General features: G+C 37.9%; 1 protein-coding gene across 1 annotated transcript in view; it reads left to right on the top strand.

Moving 5' to 3' along the window:
• LOC150080838 (profilin-like) overlaps window positions 1–16,349 on the top strand; it is a 93,617-nt gene that overhangs the window by 49,054 nt on the left and 28,214 nt on the right. The window contains exon 2 of the mRNA XM_090381054.1: window positions 11,142–11,316. Coding sequence (XP_090237180.1) covers window positions 11,142–11,316 — 175 coding nt within the window. The remainder of the gene's footprint in view (window positions 1–11,141; window positions 11,317–16,349) is intronic.

Genomic DNA, 16,349 nt, shown 5'->3' with positions numbered 1-16,349 from the left:
CCTTGCTGTTTCTGAGAAAATCTGCACTGAACTAAAATTTCAGCGAGTGTTAGCAATAAAGGATATTTTTGTATAGGGAGGGGATTTTAGTATCAACCAGAAGCCCTATCCTTATGTTTAACTCTCCATTTCCTAACTTGATAACAGCCATCTGCATTGCATAGTAAGGTCATCCCCAAACTGTTTGCAGTGTTTCAGATATGGACATTCACAGATGGCCTGTCGTGGAGCATGTACTGCACCACAAAAGACCAGGAGAGTAATGCATATACCATCACTTAGCCCACTTTTGTCATCTGTCACAGTGAGCACCCTGTATACCCTAGAGCATTCCAGCAGTGGACTAAAACTAAATGTTATAGAGACAACCTGATCCACACTCCACAGCTGAAAAAATGGATATGGAGGTAACTGTCAACAGTTTTAATCTTTATAGAGGAAGATCCAAGCCCTCAGTCCCTCAAAGCTGACACTGCTATAATAAACCTAAATGGCTCCACATTCAGATTTTTACAATGGAATTGCCATGGTTTCTGTTGAAATAGTGATGACATCCAAGTCCTGTGTAAGTATGAGCCAACATGCTTCTGCTTGCACAAGACATTTAAAGGTAAATAAGAAACCTCCCTCTTGTAATTGTAACTATTTGCCATCTGGAATGATATTCCTCAGACATCTTTTATGATCTCATTAATCAGCCAGCTGCTATCCTCCTGTCCATACTAGGTGAATGAATTCAATGGACTTAATACTGTGGGGTAGTGCAGATAATAATTCTGCATTATTATCTGTAATAATTATGAGTTGTGTGCTCAAATAATGACCTTGCCCTTTTAAATATGAGGTCCAATATATTTTTCCCTGTGCCTACCCATTCATTTACTGCATTTAATATCTGTTTGCCTTTCCTATGTATATGGTATCACTTCTATTTCATTTGCAATCACTTACTCCATATCTACTGAGTAATGGAAGCTTGTCTTCTGGCAAGGATTTTGGGTGAAGTTGGTAACACCATCAGATGGTCCCACTGTATACAATTTAAAAACTGTCTGATGCCACTGTTAGGCATCCTTATGAAAGTAAAAGTGGTTCCCTTTATCTTTGACAATAGTTATATCTTTAACTAAATTCCACAACAGTGATTACTGCCACCCCAGAGGTCTCAACTGAATATTTTTAATGCATGAAGAATTGCTGTGGATAATCAGATCAAGGTTATTGATTCCTCTTATTGTCTATCAAAAATGCCACTGCAGAAAATAGTCATCCAAAAAATCCACAAAAATCTTGTTAGTGTGTGAGTGACTAACCCACAAGTTCTAGTCAATATCTTGGAAATTTAATACTCCCTTATAAAACATTCTGATTTTTTTTTTTTGTCCTACTCTTATTTCTTGCCTCAAGTTGCATTCATACTGCACTACTCTAAATAATAACATTGTGGAGAAGTATATTGCTATTTTATTTAGTGCTTGCTATTGCCCAGGGCAGAATTTCACTTTGCAGTCTCATAGTAACAAACTGACTTTGCTCAATGTTATATAAGAAAAAGTGCTTTGGCCACCATTTACAATGTCTTATAGCTTTCAGTCGCTTAAATTACAAATTTTATATTTGTGCACTCCTGCTCCTCATATTGTGGGTACTTCTTGTCACTGGGTCATTAATATCTTCACATTGCATATCTGCTTGCTGGTGTGACTTCAAAGAGTAGTGCAGTACCAAGCAATTTATGGCAAAGGTGCCTTAACAATGAGATACACGAAATAGCAAATTGAGTTTGTCCAAATCTACATAAGAAAAACAGCTTTTGCCAATTGCAAACTTATTAACTTTTAAATTAGAGCATTCATTTGTATTCAATATCCTACTTTATACTTGTATATTTTCTGATGGGATAACTTCCCTTAATGGTTGCTAAAAAGCTTGTTTTTACTTTTTATGGTGTTGTCTTAGTGCACTTTAGCATTAGCAAAGGCACATGATGTAAGAAAGCAAGCTTACATAGCATCAGCCAAAAAAAAACCTTATTTCACCCATCCACTTGCTCCAAATGTTTGTCAAGTTCTGCCTTGAATCTATTAAAGCTATCAACTTCTACAACAGCAGATGGAAGTTTGTTCCAGCAATCCTACAACCGTCTTTCTTCAATTTGAATTTATGCCTTCAGGAGATTATTCTGAGCAAGAGGAAGAATCCCATCTGCATTGAGCATGCTCAAACCATTCAAGGCTTTATACACATCTCAGGTGCCTAGTCTCCAGACACTGTAATTTACAAAACTTAAGCCCTTTCTTTGTAAGAGCAACCCTTTATTCCATTCACTAATCTTGTTGCCCTTCTCTGTACTTGTTCCAACAGCTCTACATCCTTCTTAAAATGAGGCCTCAGACCTGTATACAGTACTCAAGGTATAGTTTGACCATTGCCTTATACAAGGGGATAATCATCTCCTTATTCCTGCTAGAAAAATTCCTGTATATCATTGACAAGACACCATGAGCTACACTTGCAGACTGTCTTCACTGACAGAAAACTTCATATCTGCCTGCACAATTACCGCCAGGTCCTTTTCATTCTCTACCACTGTCAGTGTGGTACCAGAGTTGATACATTACTCTGGGATTACTGCTTCCCATATGTAGTACCTTTACATTTGTTAATGTTAAACTTCATTTGCCACCTCTCAGCCCATCTGCTCAACTTTTCTAGATCCTGTTGCAGCAGTGTACTGTCATTAGTGTCATTAACAACCTTGCCAACTTTGTATCATCTTCAAACTTGGACATTAAGCCTGATATACCATCATCAATATCATTTATAAATACAGAAAACAACAATGGTGGACCCCACACTGAACCCTGAGGGACTCCACTAATAACATTAGTCCACGAAGAGCAGTGTTAATTGATTACCACTGTCTTCTCCCACTCAACCATCCCTTTATCCATAGCAGCAATTTGCCTTCAATGCCACACTGCTCCAATTTGTGCAGCAGTCTTTCATGTTCAACAGTATCAAAGGCTTTTCTAAGGTCCACATATATGATATCAAAGTTATTCTTTGCATCCAGTTCCCTTGACTACATCATAGTATCCAATCAAATCAGTCAGACAAGACTTCTCCTTAACAAACCCATGCTGTGTCAGAGCTATAACTGAAGTCTTGTCTAGATGATCCTGCAATACTTCTTTAACTAGTGCCTCCATTAATTTCCCTGGAACAGTAATTAAACTAACAGGTCTGTAATTACCTGTGTCTCCCTTTGATCCTCCTTTGTGGATTGGGGTCATTTGGACATTTTCAGTCCATGGGTATCTCCACTGAAGCTCATAATTATTGCTAAGGGTTTGCTTACTTCCTTTGCTGCCTCCTTTAATATAACTGGATAGATTCCATCCACCCCAGGTGCCTTCCTTGTGTTTATCTTCAGTTTCTCCTCCACTTTACTCTCAGTTATTACAAGATTATCTAGCTTACTGCCAGAGTTGAATACCTCTGGCATTTCCCCTCCCTGAATAATTCATGTGTGAATGTTGATGCAAAATATTCATTTAGTTTGTTAGCTACCTGAGCAGGATCATCAACAGTTGAACCATCGATATCCAGTAGACCAATCTGATTCATCCTCTCCTTCTAGAGTTTACATAAGTAAAGAACTCTTTGCTGTTTTTCTTTGCATCCTTTGTCAAAGATTTCTTGTAATCTGCCTTCGCCTGCCTAACCTCTTTTGTAACTTGGTTACAGACCAGCTTATCAAAGGCTACTGTGTCACATGTTAATTTATGTATCCTATGCATTTTTCTTCTCTGTCATGTCTAATTAGTTCATCTGGCATCCATTTAGGCTGTCCATTTAATCACTACTGATAGTCTGACATCCTAAATCGTGAACAATATTTCTTTGTTGGTATGAAAAGCCTAGTAGCTTCCAAGATTAATTCTTTGAATGCTTCCTATTTTGAATTTGCTGTTGGTAACATCAGTTGGTTCCACTGTATAGAACTTAAATACTGTCTCAGACCACCATAGTCACCTTTACAAAAGCAAAAACCCTTCCCTTTACACTTGATGGTAGTTATCTCTTTGAGTAAATCCCACTTCAGCACACTGTGATCACTGCCACCTAGTAGTTCCTTTATCTGAAGATTCTTGATGCATGAAGAATCACTACTGATAATTAGATCAAGAATATTACTCCCTCTAATTGCCTCCTGAACATGCTGCTGTAGAAAACAATCATCCAATAAATGCACAAATGCCTTGCTAGTGTGTGAATGACCAACCCACAAATTCCAGTCAATATCTGGAAAATTAAAATCCACCATTATAAGACACTCTAATTTACTGGCCCACTCTATTTCTCTGCACAATTGCTCATTATACTCATCAGATTCATTAGGCCTATAACACATACCTACTCATTTTTCCTTTCCCAGTGCTTTAGCCTTAGTTCCTTTTGCACAAGTAAAACATTTAAATTTTTTCGTAAATTTTACAAAACTGAATCCTTTTTAAAATCTTTTATTTTTAACAGTAATGTATGTACATGACATTACTCTTGTGGTGTGCTCATGTCCATTTATTGTCATGGGCTGTAGCTGTGTTTTAAGTTATTGTTGGTGCTGCCTTTTTAATTTAATAAAACAAAATAATAGAAATCAAACCTGGAGCATATACAATATTATGTCACCTGTAAGTTAATCTTATTAGCAGCGGCAAATGTTGGAAGAAAGCAAGCTTATACAGCATTAGCAAAAAAAAACTGTCTCCCATTTCAGCTATTCATTCCCTCCAATAGTTTGTCTAGCTCCTTGAATTTATGTAAGCTATCAACTTCCACAACAACATGTAGAAGTTTGTTCTAGCAATCAACCACCTGCTGCTAAAAGCAGTTTTCTGCACATCTATTCTGTAACTGTCAGTTTGAATTTGTGCCCCCTTAATGTGTGTGTGTGTGTGTGGTCTGAGCTGGAGGAAGAGCTGCATCAACATGGAGCTTGCTCAATTCATTCAAAGTCTTAAACACCTCAATCATAGGGATCCCAGATTTTAAAAACAAAAACCAAGACTGAAATGCAGGTCTATCTCTGTTAGGGGCAATGTTTTCAAGCACAATACTTTTGATAGACTTTCTTAAGAAGTGTACATGCATGAAGTAAATATACATATAATGAAATAACTATTCTAAAAAGGAATGAGAATTCTCATATGAAAAATATGAGACAAAGAATATCAAATATAAATAAATGCTAAAAATCAGACAACCACTCGTGTTTTTTTATCAATCTCTTCATCCTTTGCAGTCCATACTTCTGTAATCACTAATTTGTACAACTTCTGTCCCTCCTTATGATTGACTGGTACATGTCATCCATCAACCTTATATGGATGTACCAACAACTTTATTAAGGATGCTGGTACATCCTTATGGGTTTTAATAATCAAAATTGACTTGTCCAACTGAAGGCAGTTTTTATCATCAGTGCATAACAAATTCATCAAGTAGAAAAATTCTCCTGAGGCATTTTATCCTGGTATAGTAAGACAAAAAACAAGTAACTTTATTTCATTATAGGTTATTTTTTCCTTTCTGAAAATGAGCAAATACTTCTTTCCATTTGTCTGCAGTCTTACAGTTAGTATTATTCCATTCAGTCATTTTATTCTGTGTTGAATACAATTTTACATTGCTGTAGTTACCAAAGACTTTCTTCATTTATACTGAGGTTAGGTAAGAATCTATTTCCTCTGCACATTCGGTGAAATTTTCCCAACAAAAGAATTTCCTCAGTGAAATCCATTACATTTTTGAATGTACTGAAGTGCAGTATTATAAATTTGCAGCATTTTTTTTTTTAATGATTCTTTAGTCATCACACCTTTTTTATGAAGACTTAAGTTCACTTTTCACATCACTGTGTAAGAACATTTTTTTTCATTTTGTCGCATTGTAAACTTTGTGATGAAGAAATTATTTCTTTCTTAACATAAAAACCTATTGCCTCTTCACATTCAATTTGCTAAATAGCGTCAGAAAATATCTTTCTGACTTCTCAGAAATGGAAAAAATACAAAAGATTTCCTGTTAAATTCATATAAAATATTTGGACATTTATCCTGACTGAAGAAATAACTCTGTAGTCCATCATTAAATGATTCATAGCTTGTTTCAGTAACAACCATTATGTTTTGCTATGTGCTAAAACAGTTTTATACCTCTGTTTTCACAAAAAGATTTCAAATTTTCCACTCTGACTGATGTCTTTTTAGGTTATGATGGATGTCATGGCAAGATCCAGTCTTCCTTACATTTAGAGGGTACAGAACTAAAATGGTGTTCACAGGCTGGCTGCTAGATAGTCCACTGGACCAAACCTATTGGTAACACTAGGATGATTCTGGATAAGCTAATGTATGATCTCACTGCATCTACAATACAGTGAGATCATGCATTAGCTGATTTGTACATTTGATGATTATGTACATAGGCTTAAAATCTCTTGACCACATTCTGTCATATTCATCTGTTGCCTGTATCATTCCACTAATCACTTGGAATTCTGACTTCCTCTCTTTGAAACTTGAATTTCTCCAATCCAACTTTCCTAACATATTTCTTCTAACACTTGTATTGATATCTTGGTAAATCAATTGTCATACCCAGTACACTACACTGCCTCTTGTGGCCTTTTGACATAATGTTCAATGAATTCTGAATGAACTTGATGCCAAGTAAGCTTCAGGTCCTGATGGCAATTCTGTTCTGCAGTTCTCAAAACCTGAACTCCTGAGCTTTACTCCTGTTCTTCTGCATCACCTTTTTGGCACACATTTCACTGGAATTTTCCCTTCTGCTTGGAAATTTGCACACCCAGCCATTTCCTTAAAAGGATGACACTCCCATTTAGTTGTCCTTGTGTTTTCTACTTTTTTATGCTCTTTCCAAAGTAATTAAGAAATCAAACCTGCTTAACCTTCCATCTAATCAATGATTGACAATATAGAATCCATCGCTGATCCACTGTGTGATATACTGGGTTATGTTATTCATCTGTGTAAAAGTGTGGTAAAACTTGAGCATCATCTTGACATTTTTCTAAGGCTTTTAATCATGTTTGGGTATCCAGTTTCCTCTGACATGCTCACTGTGGAGAATGGTAGATGACTCTAACTTCTCCACTAATGCTGGTATTCTCCATGGTTCATTTCTTTCTCCCACTCTTTTTCTCTTGTATATTAATTATCTACTGACTGTGAAATCCTGTCATTCTTAATGATAGTGCACTACAATCCACCTTCCAGTTTGAGAAACCATTTGCACAAACAGCAGGCGCCTCTGTAACCAGGTGGGCAGGAGCAGCAGTGCGTAGCACACGCTTCTTGATTAGACTGGGGTTCGAGCCCCTGACTATCAAATACAGAGGATGTGGAAAGGTCAGGGAATGACCACTGCATATCCCCAGAGTAGTATGGCCTTAGTTTCTAATGCTCCTAAAAACCAAACAACACAAAACAGCCTTAATCTTATTCTCAAATATCCAGCACAGATTCCTTTAATGCTGGTCTCTAGGTAATTCTCCACTGGGAAAAAGAAAAATTAGTTAACCTCAGTCCTTCAAAAACTCATTCCTGTTTTCTTTCTCACAATAGTCTACTAATCATATGCTTGTCTTTGACATCAATTTTTTAGACAAAATCAGGGGTTACCCTGATCAAAATCACAAATGTTGATTCCTTTTGCATTAAATTTTTTTTTTTTTTTGTGCTCTTGGTGTTAGCCTTCCTTCTAAACAACTACTTACTCTGAAAAAATCAAATCTCATCATTCTTCAGGACTCCTTTCAAAAGAGGATAGTAAGGTTAACTAATGACCTATCTCTTACAAAATTTCTCTACTGTCCAGTGACTTTCCATTTCTGCTGCATGCCTTTTCTGTACATACTTCAATGGGCACTGTTTTTGGATTAGTATATGTAATTCCACCCCTACTCTCTTCCAGACCAGTTTAGACTGGTCTCGAGAGAGAGTGGGGGATGGAAAGGCTGCAACCACTGAGCATCTGTTCTCTGTTGAACTTAACTCAAATTCAACTTTCCTGTTCATTTATCCATTCTGTTTTCTGGAACAACCTTCCTTCTCAAGTATCTTCCAATAACAATCCTACAGAAATTCATGCCATAAGAAATTTTCTACTCGACCAGAAAACTGCAAACTCATGAGGAAGTGAATCGGCCTTGAAGGCCAGCATGTTATCTTGCGACTGCAGCCATTAACAACAGTTTATCTCCGACCAATAAACAAAACGGAAAATATAGCTCTCTCCCCCTCCCATACATTTGATGTTTGACTTGTTTCATGTAACCTCACATGAGGTGACAATGGTGTGATTCCACCCAAAGCCACTTTGCTGACTGCCCAAGTTAACAACTTGTTTCATATATTAATTCTAGAATTATCTTTGTGAGGAAATAATTTCTTTAAAAAACCCCTAAAATCTTACTGGCCCCCAGTGGCTTTATTAGGAACTAAAAACCCCTCAAACTTGCTCAAAGACCTCCAGGAGTCACTACTGACCACTTTGGGAATACTTGATTTAGACAATACTTCAGTTATAGTTCGGAAGCTGCATTGGTTTAAGGGAAAGTCTTGCCTGACAAATTTTATTGGATACTATGCTGTGGTCACAAAGGAACTGGATGCAAAGAATAATTTTGATATCAATTTTTTAGACAAAATCAGGGGTTACCCTGATCAAAATAAATTGGTCAGGGTAACCCCTTTTGATATTGTTGCACATGGAAGAGTGCTGTACAAATTGGAGTAGTGCAGCATTAAGGGCAAGTTGCTGCTATGGATGAAGGGATGGTTTACTTGGAGAAGAGTGGTAATCAGTGGACACTGCTCTTCTTGGACTAATGTTATTAGTGGAGTCCACCAGGGTTCAGTGTTTGGCCCCTTGTTTTTTGTATTTATTAATGATGTTGATGAAGGTATATTAGGCTTAATGTATAAGTTTGCAGATAAGGAGGTTGGCAGGGTTAATGACAGTATGCTACTGCAACAGGATCTGGAAAAGTTGAGTAGATGGACTGAGAGGTGGCAACTGAAGTTTAACATTGACAAATATAAATTAAATTTATAGTGTCTTGACCATTGCCTTATACAAGGGGATTTGTATAAAGCATTTGTCAGGCCACACCTTGAGTACTGTATACAGGTGTGGAGGCCTCATTTTAGGAAAGATGTAGAGCTGCTGGAACAAGTACATAGAAGGGCAACAGGATTAATGAATGGATCAAAGGGTTGCTCTTATGAAGAAAGGCTTAAGTTTTGCAAATTAGCATCTGGAGACTAGGCACTTGCAAGGTGATCTGATTGAGGTGTATAAGGCCTCAAATGGTTTGAGCAAGCTCAATGCTGATGGGATTCTTCCTCTTAACCAGATTAATCACCTGAAGGACATAAATTCAAATTGAGGAAAGACAGTTGTGTGGAGATTTGCCTTTAGCCAGCGGGTGGTTGATTGCTGGAACAAACTTCTGTCTGTTGTTGAAGTTGGCAGCTTAAATAAATTCAAGGCAAAACTAGACATCCATTTGGAACAAGTGGATGAGTGAAATGAGGTGTTTTTTTTTTTTGCTGATGCTGCTTTCTTGCATCATATGCCTCTACTAATGCTAATTATCTTTAAATCAGCACATCTGCCACTCATACTTCTGATAGTATACACTTAAAAAGGATGGCCTCCATGTTTGAGTATGTTTCTTTTTTGTGGATGACATATGCAAGAGGTATCGAAGGCAGCATTATTTCCATTGTGTAATAACACAGCCTTAAGGCTAACCTTAGGTTCTGTAAATAGTTCCCATTCTTTGGGAATGTGCCTCATGTTCATTGCTGCCACTAGACATCAGCATTCTTACGGTGAGTTCATCTTCTGTGTGGTAGAATATATCGTACTCTTTATTTTGAGTATGAAATGTTGTCACTTTAACAGGATTATTTAAGATTCCACTGTTGTAGCCTCGAGGCCAAAAGCTGTTTTATTCTTTGGCAGTTCGAGATCCCCGATGAGGTCATTAAACTCTTTCTGTGATCTTAAGTGGTTCAGAAAGATAAAGGTTTGGACACACTGGTGGATCCCTTGATGTAGATGGCTGCTGTAGTGTATATCAAGTTGATATTTAGCAGTATCTTCATCAGAGTGTACAGAACAACAGTTGGGTGGTTCAGGGAGGCATGGAACAAATTGCAGATGGTATATTTGGTTACATCACTGTCCACTTCTTTTCTTCATTGTCATCCCTATTCCAATAGGAGTCAACAGAAGTAAATCTGTGACAAGATTTGTCATCTCCCTCCATATCATGGGCACTGCGAAACGTATAAAACATCCCTTTCGATTCACCTATGCATTGAGCTTTGAACTGGTAGTGCAGCATGTGTGGAGCCCAGTTCTTGTCCTAGTTGCCTACTTTGTACCCAAAGTACAAAAAGTAGGCCTTTTTATGGCTAGAGTTAAGGATGCTTTCTTGAAGCTGACATGACTCCTCCACATATGTAATTTAAGTCATCTGGACTATTCACACAATTGTGGAACATATTAATCTTAAACAACACAAATACTGCGCAAAATTTAGGAATCTCAGAGAACCGTTAACTGAGAATAAATCATCCAGTACCTAGCCATATAAGAGGATTACTGCAACGGAGTTGACTCGTTTGAGGCAACAGCAACTTATCAAGTGATGCAGAGTGAGGCAACAGTTTCCAATCATGTGATAGTGTGGTGGTACTGAAACTGTGGTGTTGCCATGAGTTTTGCAGTAGCTGTTAATGTAGAGTAACTTGCTAATATGAGATCCCAACTGTAATTCAAAAACAAGAGCCAATCACCAAATTTTAATGTGGTTTTTTTGTTCAGCAGCATAAAATTAGTCAAGATTGGGTGTTTTTATAACATTTTTACATGTTGACTAGTGTTATCTTATAGTTTCTTGTGAACAGGCAGTAATTTGATTAAGAAAATTGAGTTCTTTCTCCCTCCTAAATTGTGAGATTATTTATTAGTTACATTTAATCTCAATCTTTAACTCCTGGTTTTAGTGATACTTGCTTTTTTTTTCTCATTTTTAGGTATCACAGCAAGAACTGAAAACTATTGCAGATACCATGAGAAGTAATCCAGGTACATTTACAGAATCAGGAATCTATATTGGAGGTGAGAAATATTATTGCCTCCATGCAGAAAATGCTCTACTACGTGGTAGGCAAGGAAGCTCTGCATTGTGTATTGTGGCTACCAACACATGTAAGTGAATCAACTTATCTTTCTGCCTCCCTTCTTATTTAGTCATCAGTCTAATTTCATTTAAATCTTAATTAAACAAGATAAAATTGTATGTTCTTAAATTCTGTGCTAAGTTTCTAACAATCTGTAGTTGTAAGCAAGTATTTGCTGTTTGAGAATAGTCAGCCACAGCAGAGTGATGACATGTAAATGAATTTGGTAATGTATTTTATTGCCAGATTGTGGTACTATTTTAGAATTGACAAAATGATTCAAGGAAGCAAAGCTTATATAGCATCATCCCCTACCCCCAAAAAATAAATCTTTATTTGCCCTTCCCTACTAATGTCTGATTTTTAAATTTATTTAGTCTACCAATCCTCCCAACTTTTGATTGGAAATTTATTCCAGCAATCAGTTATGCTCTGTTTTTTGAGAGGCAAATCTTCACACACTTATTCTTTAGCCAACCTTTTGCAATTTAAACATCACTGTGTGTGTGTGTGGTCTGAGAAAGAGTAATGTCATCAGCACTTAGTTTGTTTATTCCTTTGCAAGTCTTGCATACCTCAATCAGGTCACCCCTGCAATGCCTAGTCTGCAGAACACTGGTGTTTCTTGATAAGAATATCCTGTTAGTGTCTCCTCCCCTTTGGTATTCCAGGGTTGGCATAATGGCAGTTGTTTCCATGGTAGGAATTCACTGCCAGAACTGAAGAAAGATCTAAGCCAGCAGAGATCCAATTGTGGCAGTCAGTTCTTGTTTAATAGGAGGGAAGGCCCTATGATGAAGTGTCCAAGGTCCAGGATAATATTTGTCTTCCTTTCAGAGAGATTAAATGTTGCAGTCACATCTGGGAAGTCAAATTCAGGTAGGCTGGCTGTTTAGGGGTACTTGGTCAAGTTGAGGCTTGTGGTTGAGATTAGATGTTATGGTGCCTAGCTATACATTGGACCTCAGAAACAGTCTTGAGCATACTTAGAAAGAGAGCTATGATACAGCTCATCTGTGGTGAACAGGTGTTATTCACATAAGGACATCCCACTCTGAACCCCAGAACCATAATTCTGACAAGCAATCTGCACCCATCTACCAGAACTGGCAACTCTTCAGTGCCACAGCCCCAAATATCCTCACTGAGGAACCTAACCTGAAACCAGCCTAAAACAGTGGTATTTACCTACTGTGATACAATCACTGGAATATGGCTAACAACAGGATGAGACATCTACCAACTGAGAAGACAACCACTGGACTGTGACCTTTGGCTTGTTATGACCTCTCCTGACCATTGGAATTTCACTCTATTTGACTGACCTGACACCAAGCTTGAATTGACATTCTCCACCAGATGGCAATCTAAAGTGTGCATCCTAGCACATCTACTTTTAATCCCACTCTTTGCCTGATGGAACTTGTCTCCATTACTTTTGGGGATGCCTTCCTCTACATCCCCGATGCTGCTTTCTTTTTGCCCCCCCCATTGGCACTTTATCTGATACTCTAACTTTTATTTGTTATTATTTTTATTTTATTTATTTTTTGGTCTGTCAGTACCCTAGCAGAGAACATGGGACTGTGACTGGCTTACCTCCCAGAGGTAGTGGCAGGCAATGTGGGGGTCCCTCTAGGGACCCCGTGGTAGAAAGCCAGATGAACAACACTTTCACGATGTTATTTGGTTTTTTAGGAGCATTAGCAACTAAGGCCATATTGCTCTGGGTTATGCGGTGGTCATTCCCTGACCTTTCTGTATCCTCCGTATTTGGTGGTGATGGGCTCAAACCCCGGTCTAATCAAAAAGCAGTGTGCTACACACTGCTGCTCCTTCCCACCTAGCTACAGAGGCGCCAGATACTTTCACAAAACAACACACAAATCACACTTCTGGCTTTTACAGAGTTCTGTTTTATCGCATGGAGAAACAAAGGTGCAGATGTGGGAAAGCACTGGTGGTGCCCTAACCCAAACACTGCCACCCCATGGTAGGGTACCAATGCTGTTGATAAGTTTTGTATGCAATGCACAATAAAGGGGTACTTATACAGGACATGGGTCCAATTTTTTTCTGGCAGGCCACATGCACAGAGGGCTTGACCACAGCACCAATGGAGTGTAGCTTCTCACAATCCATGTACAGTTCTGGAGAGAACAGTGAGAAGGTACTGAAAAATATCATTTTGCTGCAGAATGACTTAGATTACACATTGTTTTAAATAGCAACTGTAGTTTACTGCTTCTAAATGTAAGATTTTGCACCCAGGCAACATAAATTCAACACTTACTTATAACCTAAAGTGGAAGTGCAGTTAAAAGTGATCCAGGATGAAAGGCTTCAGATTACAACTCGGTCAGATATGGAATTTTCCATACAGTGTAAATGGTTACGAAGGTACAGGTTATCCTCTCTGATATATATATATATATATATATATATATATATATATATATATATATATATATATATATATATATATATATATAGGACCTTCACAAGTAAACAAAAGGATATCATTGTTACTCAGTCTAAGATGATGCTATATATATAGAACATTGTCCAGGTCTGGAGACCTCATTCGAAGTCAGCTTCTAGAAAGGGTTCAAAGATCAACCAAATTGGTGAGGAGTGCTAATTGGTGCACATGCAAGGTAGCTTAGAAAGTACGGACTGCAAAATTTGGCATTTCATCTTGGTGGAGGTGGGAAAGACCTGAGAGGTATATAATTTCCTGAAGGGAATCAGTAAAATGAATGTGGTAAGTATGTTTACACTGATAGAAAACAGAAGAACCATGGGTCACAAATATTAATAATAAAAACATTGGTGAATAACAAATAACAGAAGGTGGAATCTCCTGAGGTTTACTTTCAGGCAGTGTACTGCAGATTAATAGAACAAGTGTCTGCCACAGTGAGTGAGGCAGAGTATTTATTTTTTTTGTCAGACTCGATGTTTCCTTGTATCATTTAGCCATTATAATGCTAATTAGCATTAATAGAGGCATATAATGCAAGAAAGCAAGCTTACATAGCATCTGCCAAAAAAGGAAAAAACCCCTTCCCATTTCACTCATCCAGTCACTCCAAATGTTTGTCTAGTTCTGCCTTGAAGTTAAGTTGCTGACCTCCACTACAACAGACGTAACTTTGTTCCAACTATCAACCACCTGCTTACTAAAGACAATTTCTGCACATCTATTCTACAATTGTCTTTCCTCAATTTGAATTTGTGTCCCCTCAGGTGAGTAATCTGAGCAGGAGGAAGAATCCCATCATTGAGCTTGCTCAAACCATTCAAGGCCTTATACACCTTAGTCAGGTCACCTTACAGGAAGGTACATTATGGCCTTGTGCCATAAAGCCCACAAACAAACAAACATCACAGTTGTCTAGTTTCCGGATGCTGCAATTTACAGAACTTTAGCCTTTCATGGTAACTGCAACCCTTTGTTCCACTTGCCAATCTTGTTGCCCTTTTCTGTACTTGTTCCAGCAGCTCTACATCATTCCTAAAATGAGGCCTCCACACCTACTCAAGGTGTGACCTTACCATTGCCTTATACAAGGGGATAATCACTTCCCTACTAGAAAAGTTCTTGTATATCATTGACAAAACACAATGAGCTACTCTTGTAGCCTGTCAACACTGATCAGAAAACTTCATATCTGACTGCACAATTACCCCAGGTCCTTTTCATTCTCCACTATCCTGGGTGTAGTACCACTCAGTTGGTATGTTACTCTGGGGTTACTGCTACCCATATTCAATGTTAAATTTCAGTTGCCACCTCAGCCCATCTGCTCAACTTTTCCAGATCCTGATGCAGTAGTGTATTGTCATTAACAACCCTGCCAACCTTTGTTATCATCTGCAAATTTGGACATTAAGCCTGATATATCTTCATCAGTATCATTGATAAATACAGAAAACAAGGGGCCCCAACATTAATGGTTTAATACATTATTAAACCATTAATCTTGAAATTGTGCATGTTTTTTAGTAAACTTGCATAATATACATTATGGCAACTGCCGAAATGTTGACAGCTGTCTTATTACTTCACTAAAAAGAATCTTGAGAACACCGGCTGGGGGGGGAGGGTCTCAAGATGATTTTTAGTGGAGTAATTTGGTTTTTAGATGCTTTTTAGGATCCTGAAGTGGGCTGATTCAATATGATTTGGTATGTCAAATGCTCAGAGCATTATTTACTACAGTGTCATCCAACTCTGAAGTCTAGTAATGGGCTGTCACTATCAGGTTGTCTCTCTTAGCCTGAACCATTGGTCATCATTCCTGGAACAAAGAATATAGTGTGGTACATTGACATTCCATATAATTCCACTCTTCCTACACTAATGCCAAAAGCATGGGGAAGGCTTTTCACTATTTTTGTAAAGAATGCTTGATATTATACTTCATGGTCAGTCAGTAATGACTGTGTACAGACGCTTCACTGGCCTTCCCAGAACCCTGACCTTAATGTAGTTGACCACCTTTGGGATGAAATCTGCATGTTCAAAGGTGTAATCTGTATGTAGGTGCCACCAATTTTAAACACACACACCAACCGTTTGACTGATTGAATAATAAAATAAAATGATAGAAAAGACAGTAAAATAATATTTGCAAAAAACTTAATTATTTGCAAAAAACTTAATTATTTACAAAAAACTAAACTATAACAAAAGTAAAAAAGTTAAAATGCATTAAAATATAATTCTCAATGGTTTCTCTCCCTTTATAAAATTTACCTCGGAGGTAGAAATAGATGGTACCCTCCCATTTCTGGACATAATGGTATATAGGGAAGGCCCCAGACTTAGAACTAAGGTTTTTAGGAAACCAATGTGTAGGGGCCAGTACACACATTATAGGACGGCACAGACTGTGCAACATAAAAATAGTGTGGCCAGAGCACTTTTGGGTAGGGTGAGAACACATTGCAGTACCCCTGAGGAGGGGGAGAAGGAAATTAGGCAAATCACGACAGATCTTATGAGGTGCGGTTACCCCCAGAGGGTCATTGATGAATACAACAGAGAGGAAGAGC

This window comes from Mastigoproctus giganteus, chromosome 9 (assembly GCF_048544385.1).
Source record: "Mastigoproctus giganteus isolate SK-2022 chromosome 9, ASM4854438v1, whole genome shotgun sequence".
Taxonomy (NCBI): Eukaryota; Metazoa; Arthropoda; class Arachnida; order Uropygi; family Thelyphonidae; genus Mastigoproctus; species Mastigoproctus giganteus.
Note: the sequence above shows the minus strand (reverse complement) of the source record. Positions and strands in the feature narration are given on the sequence as shown.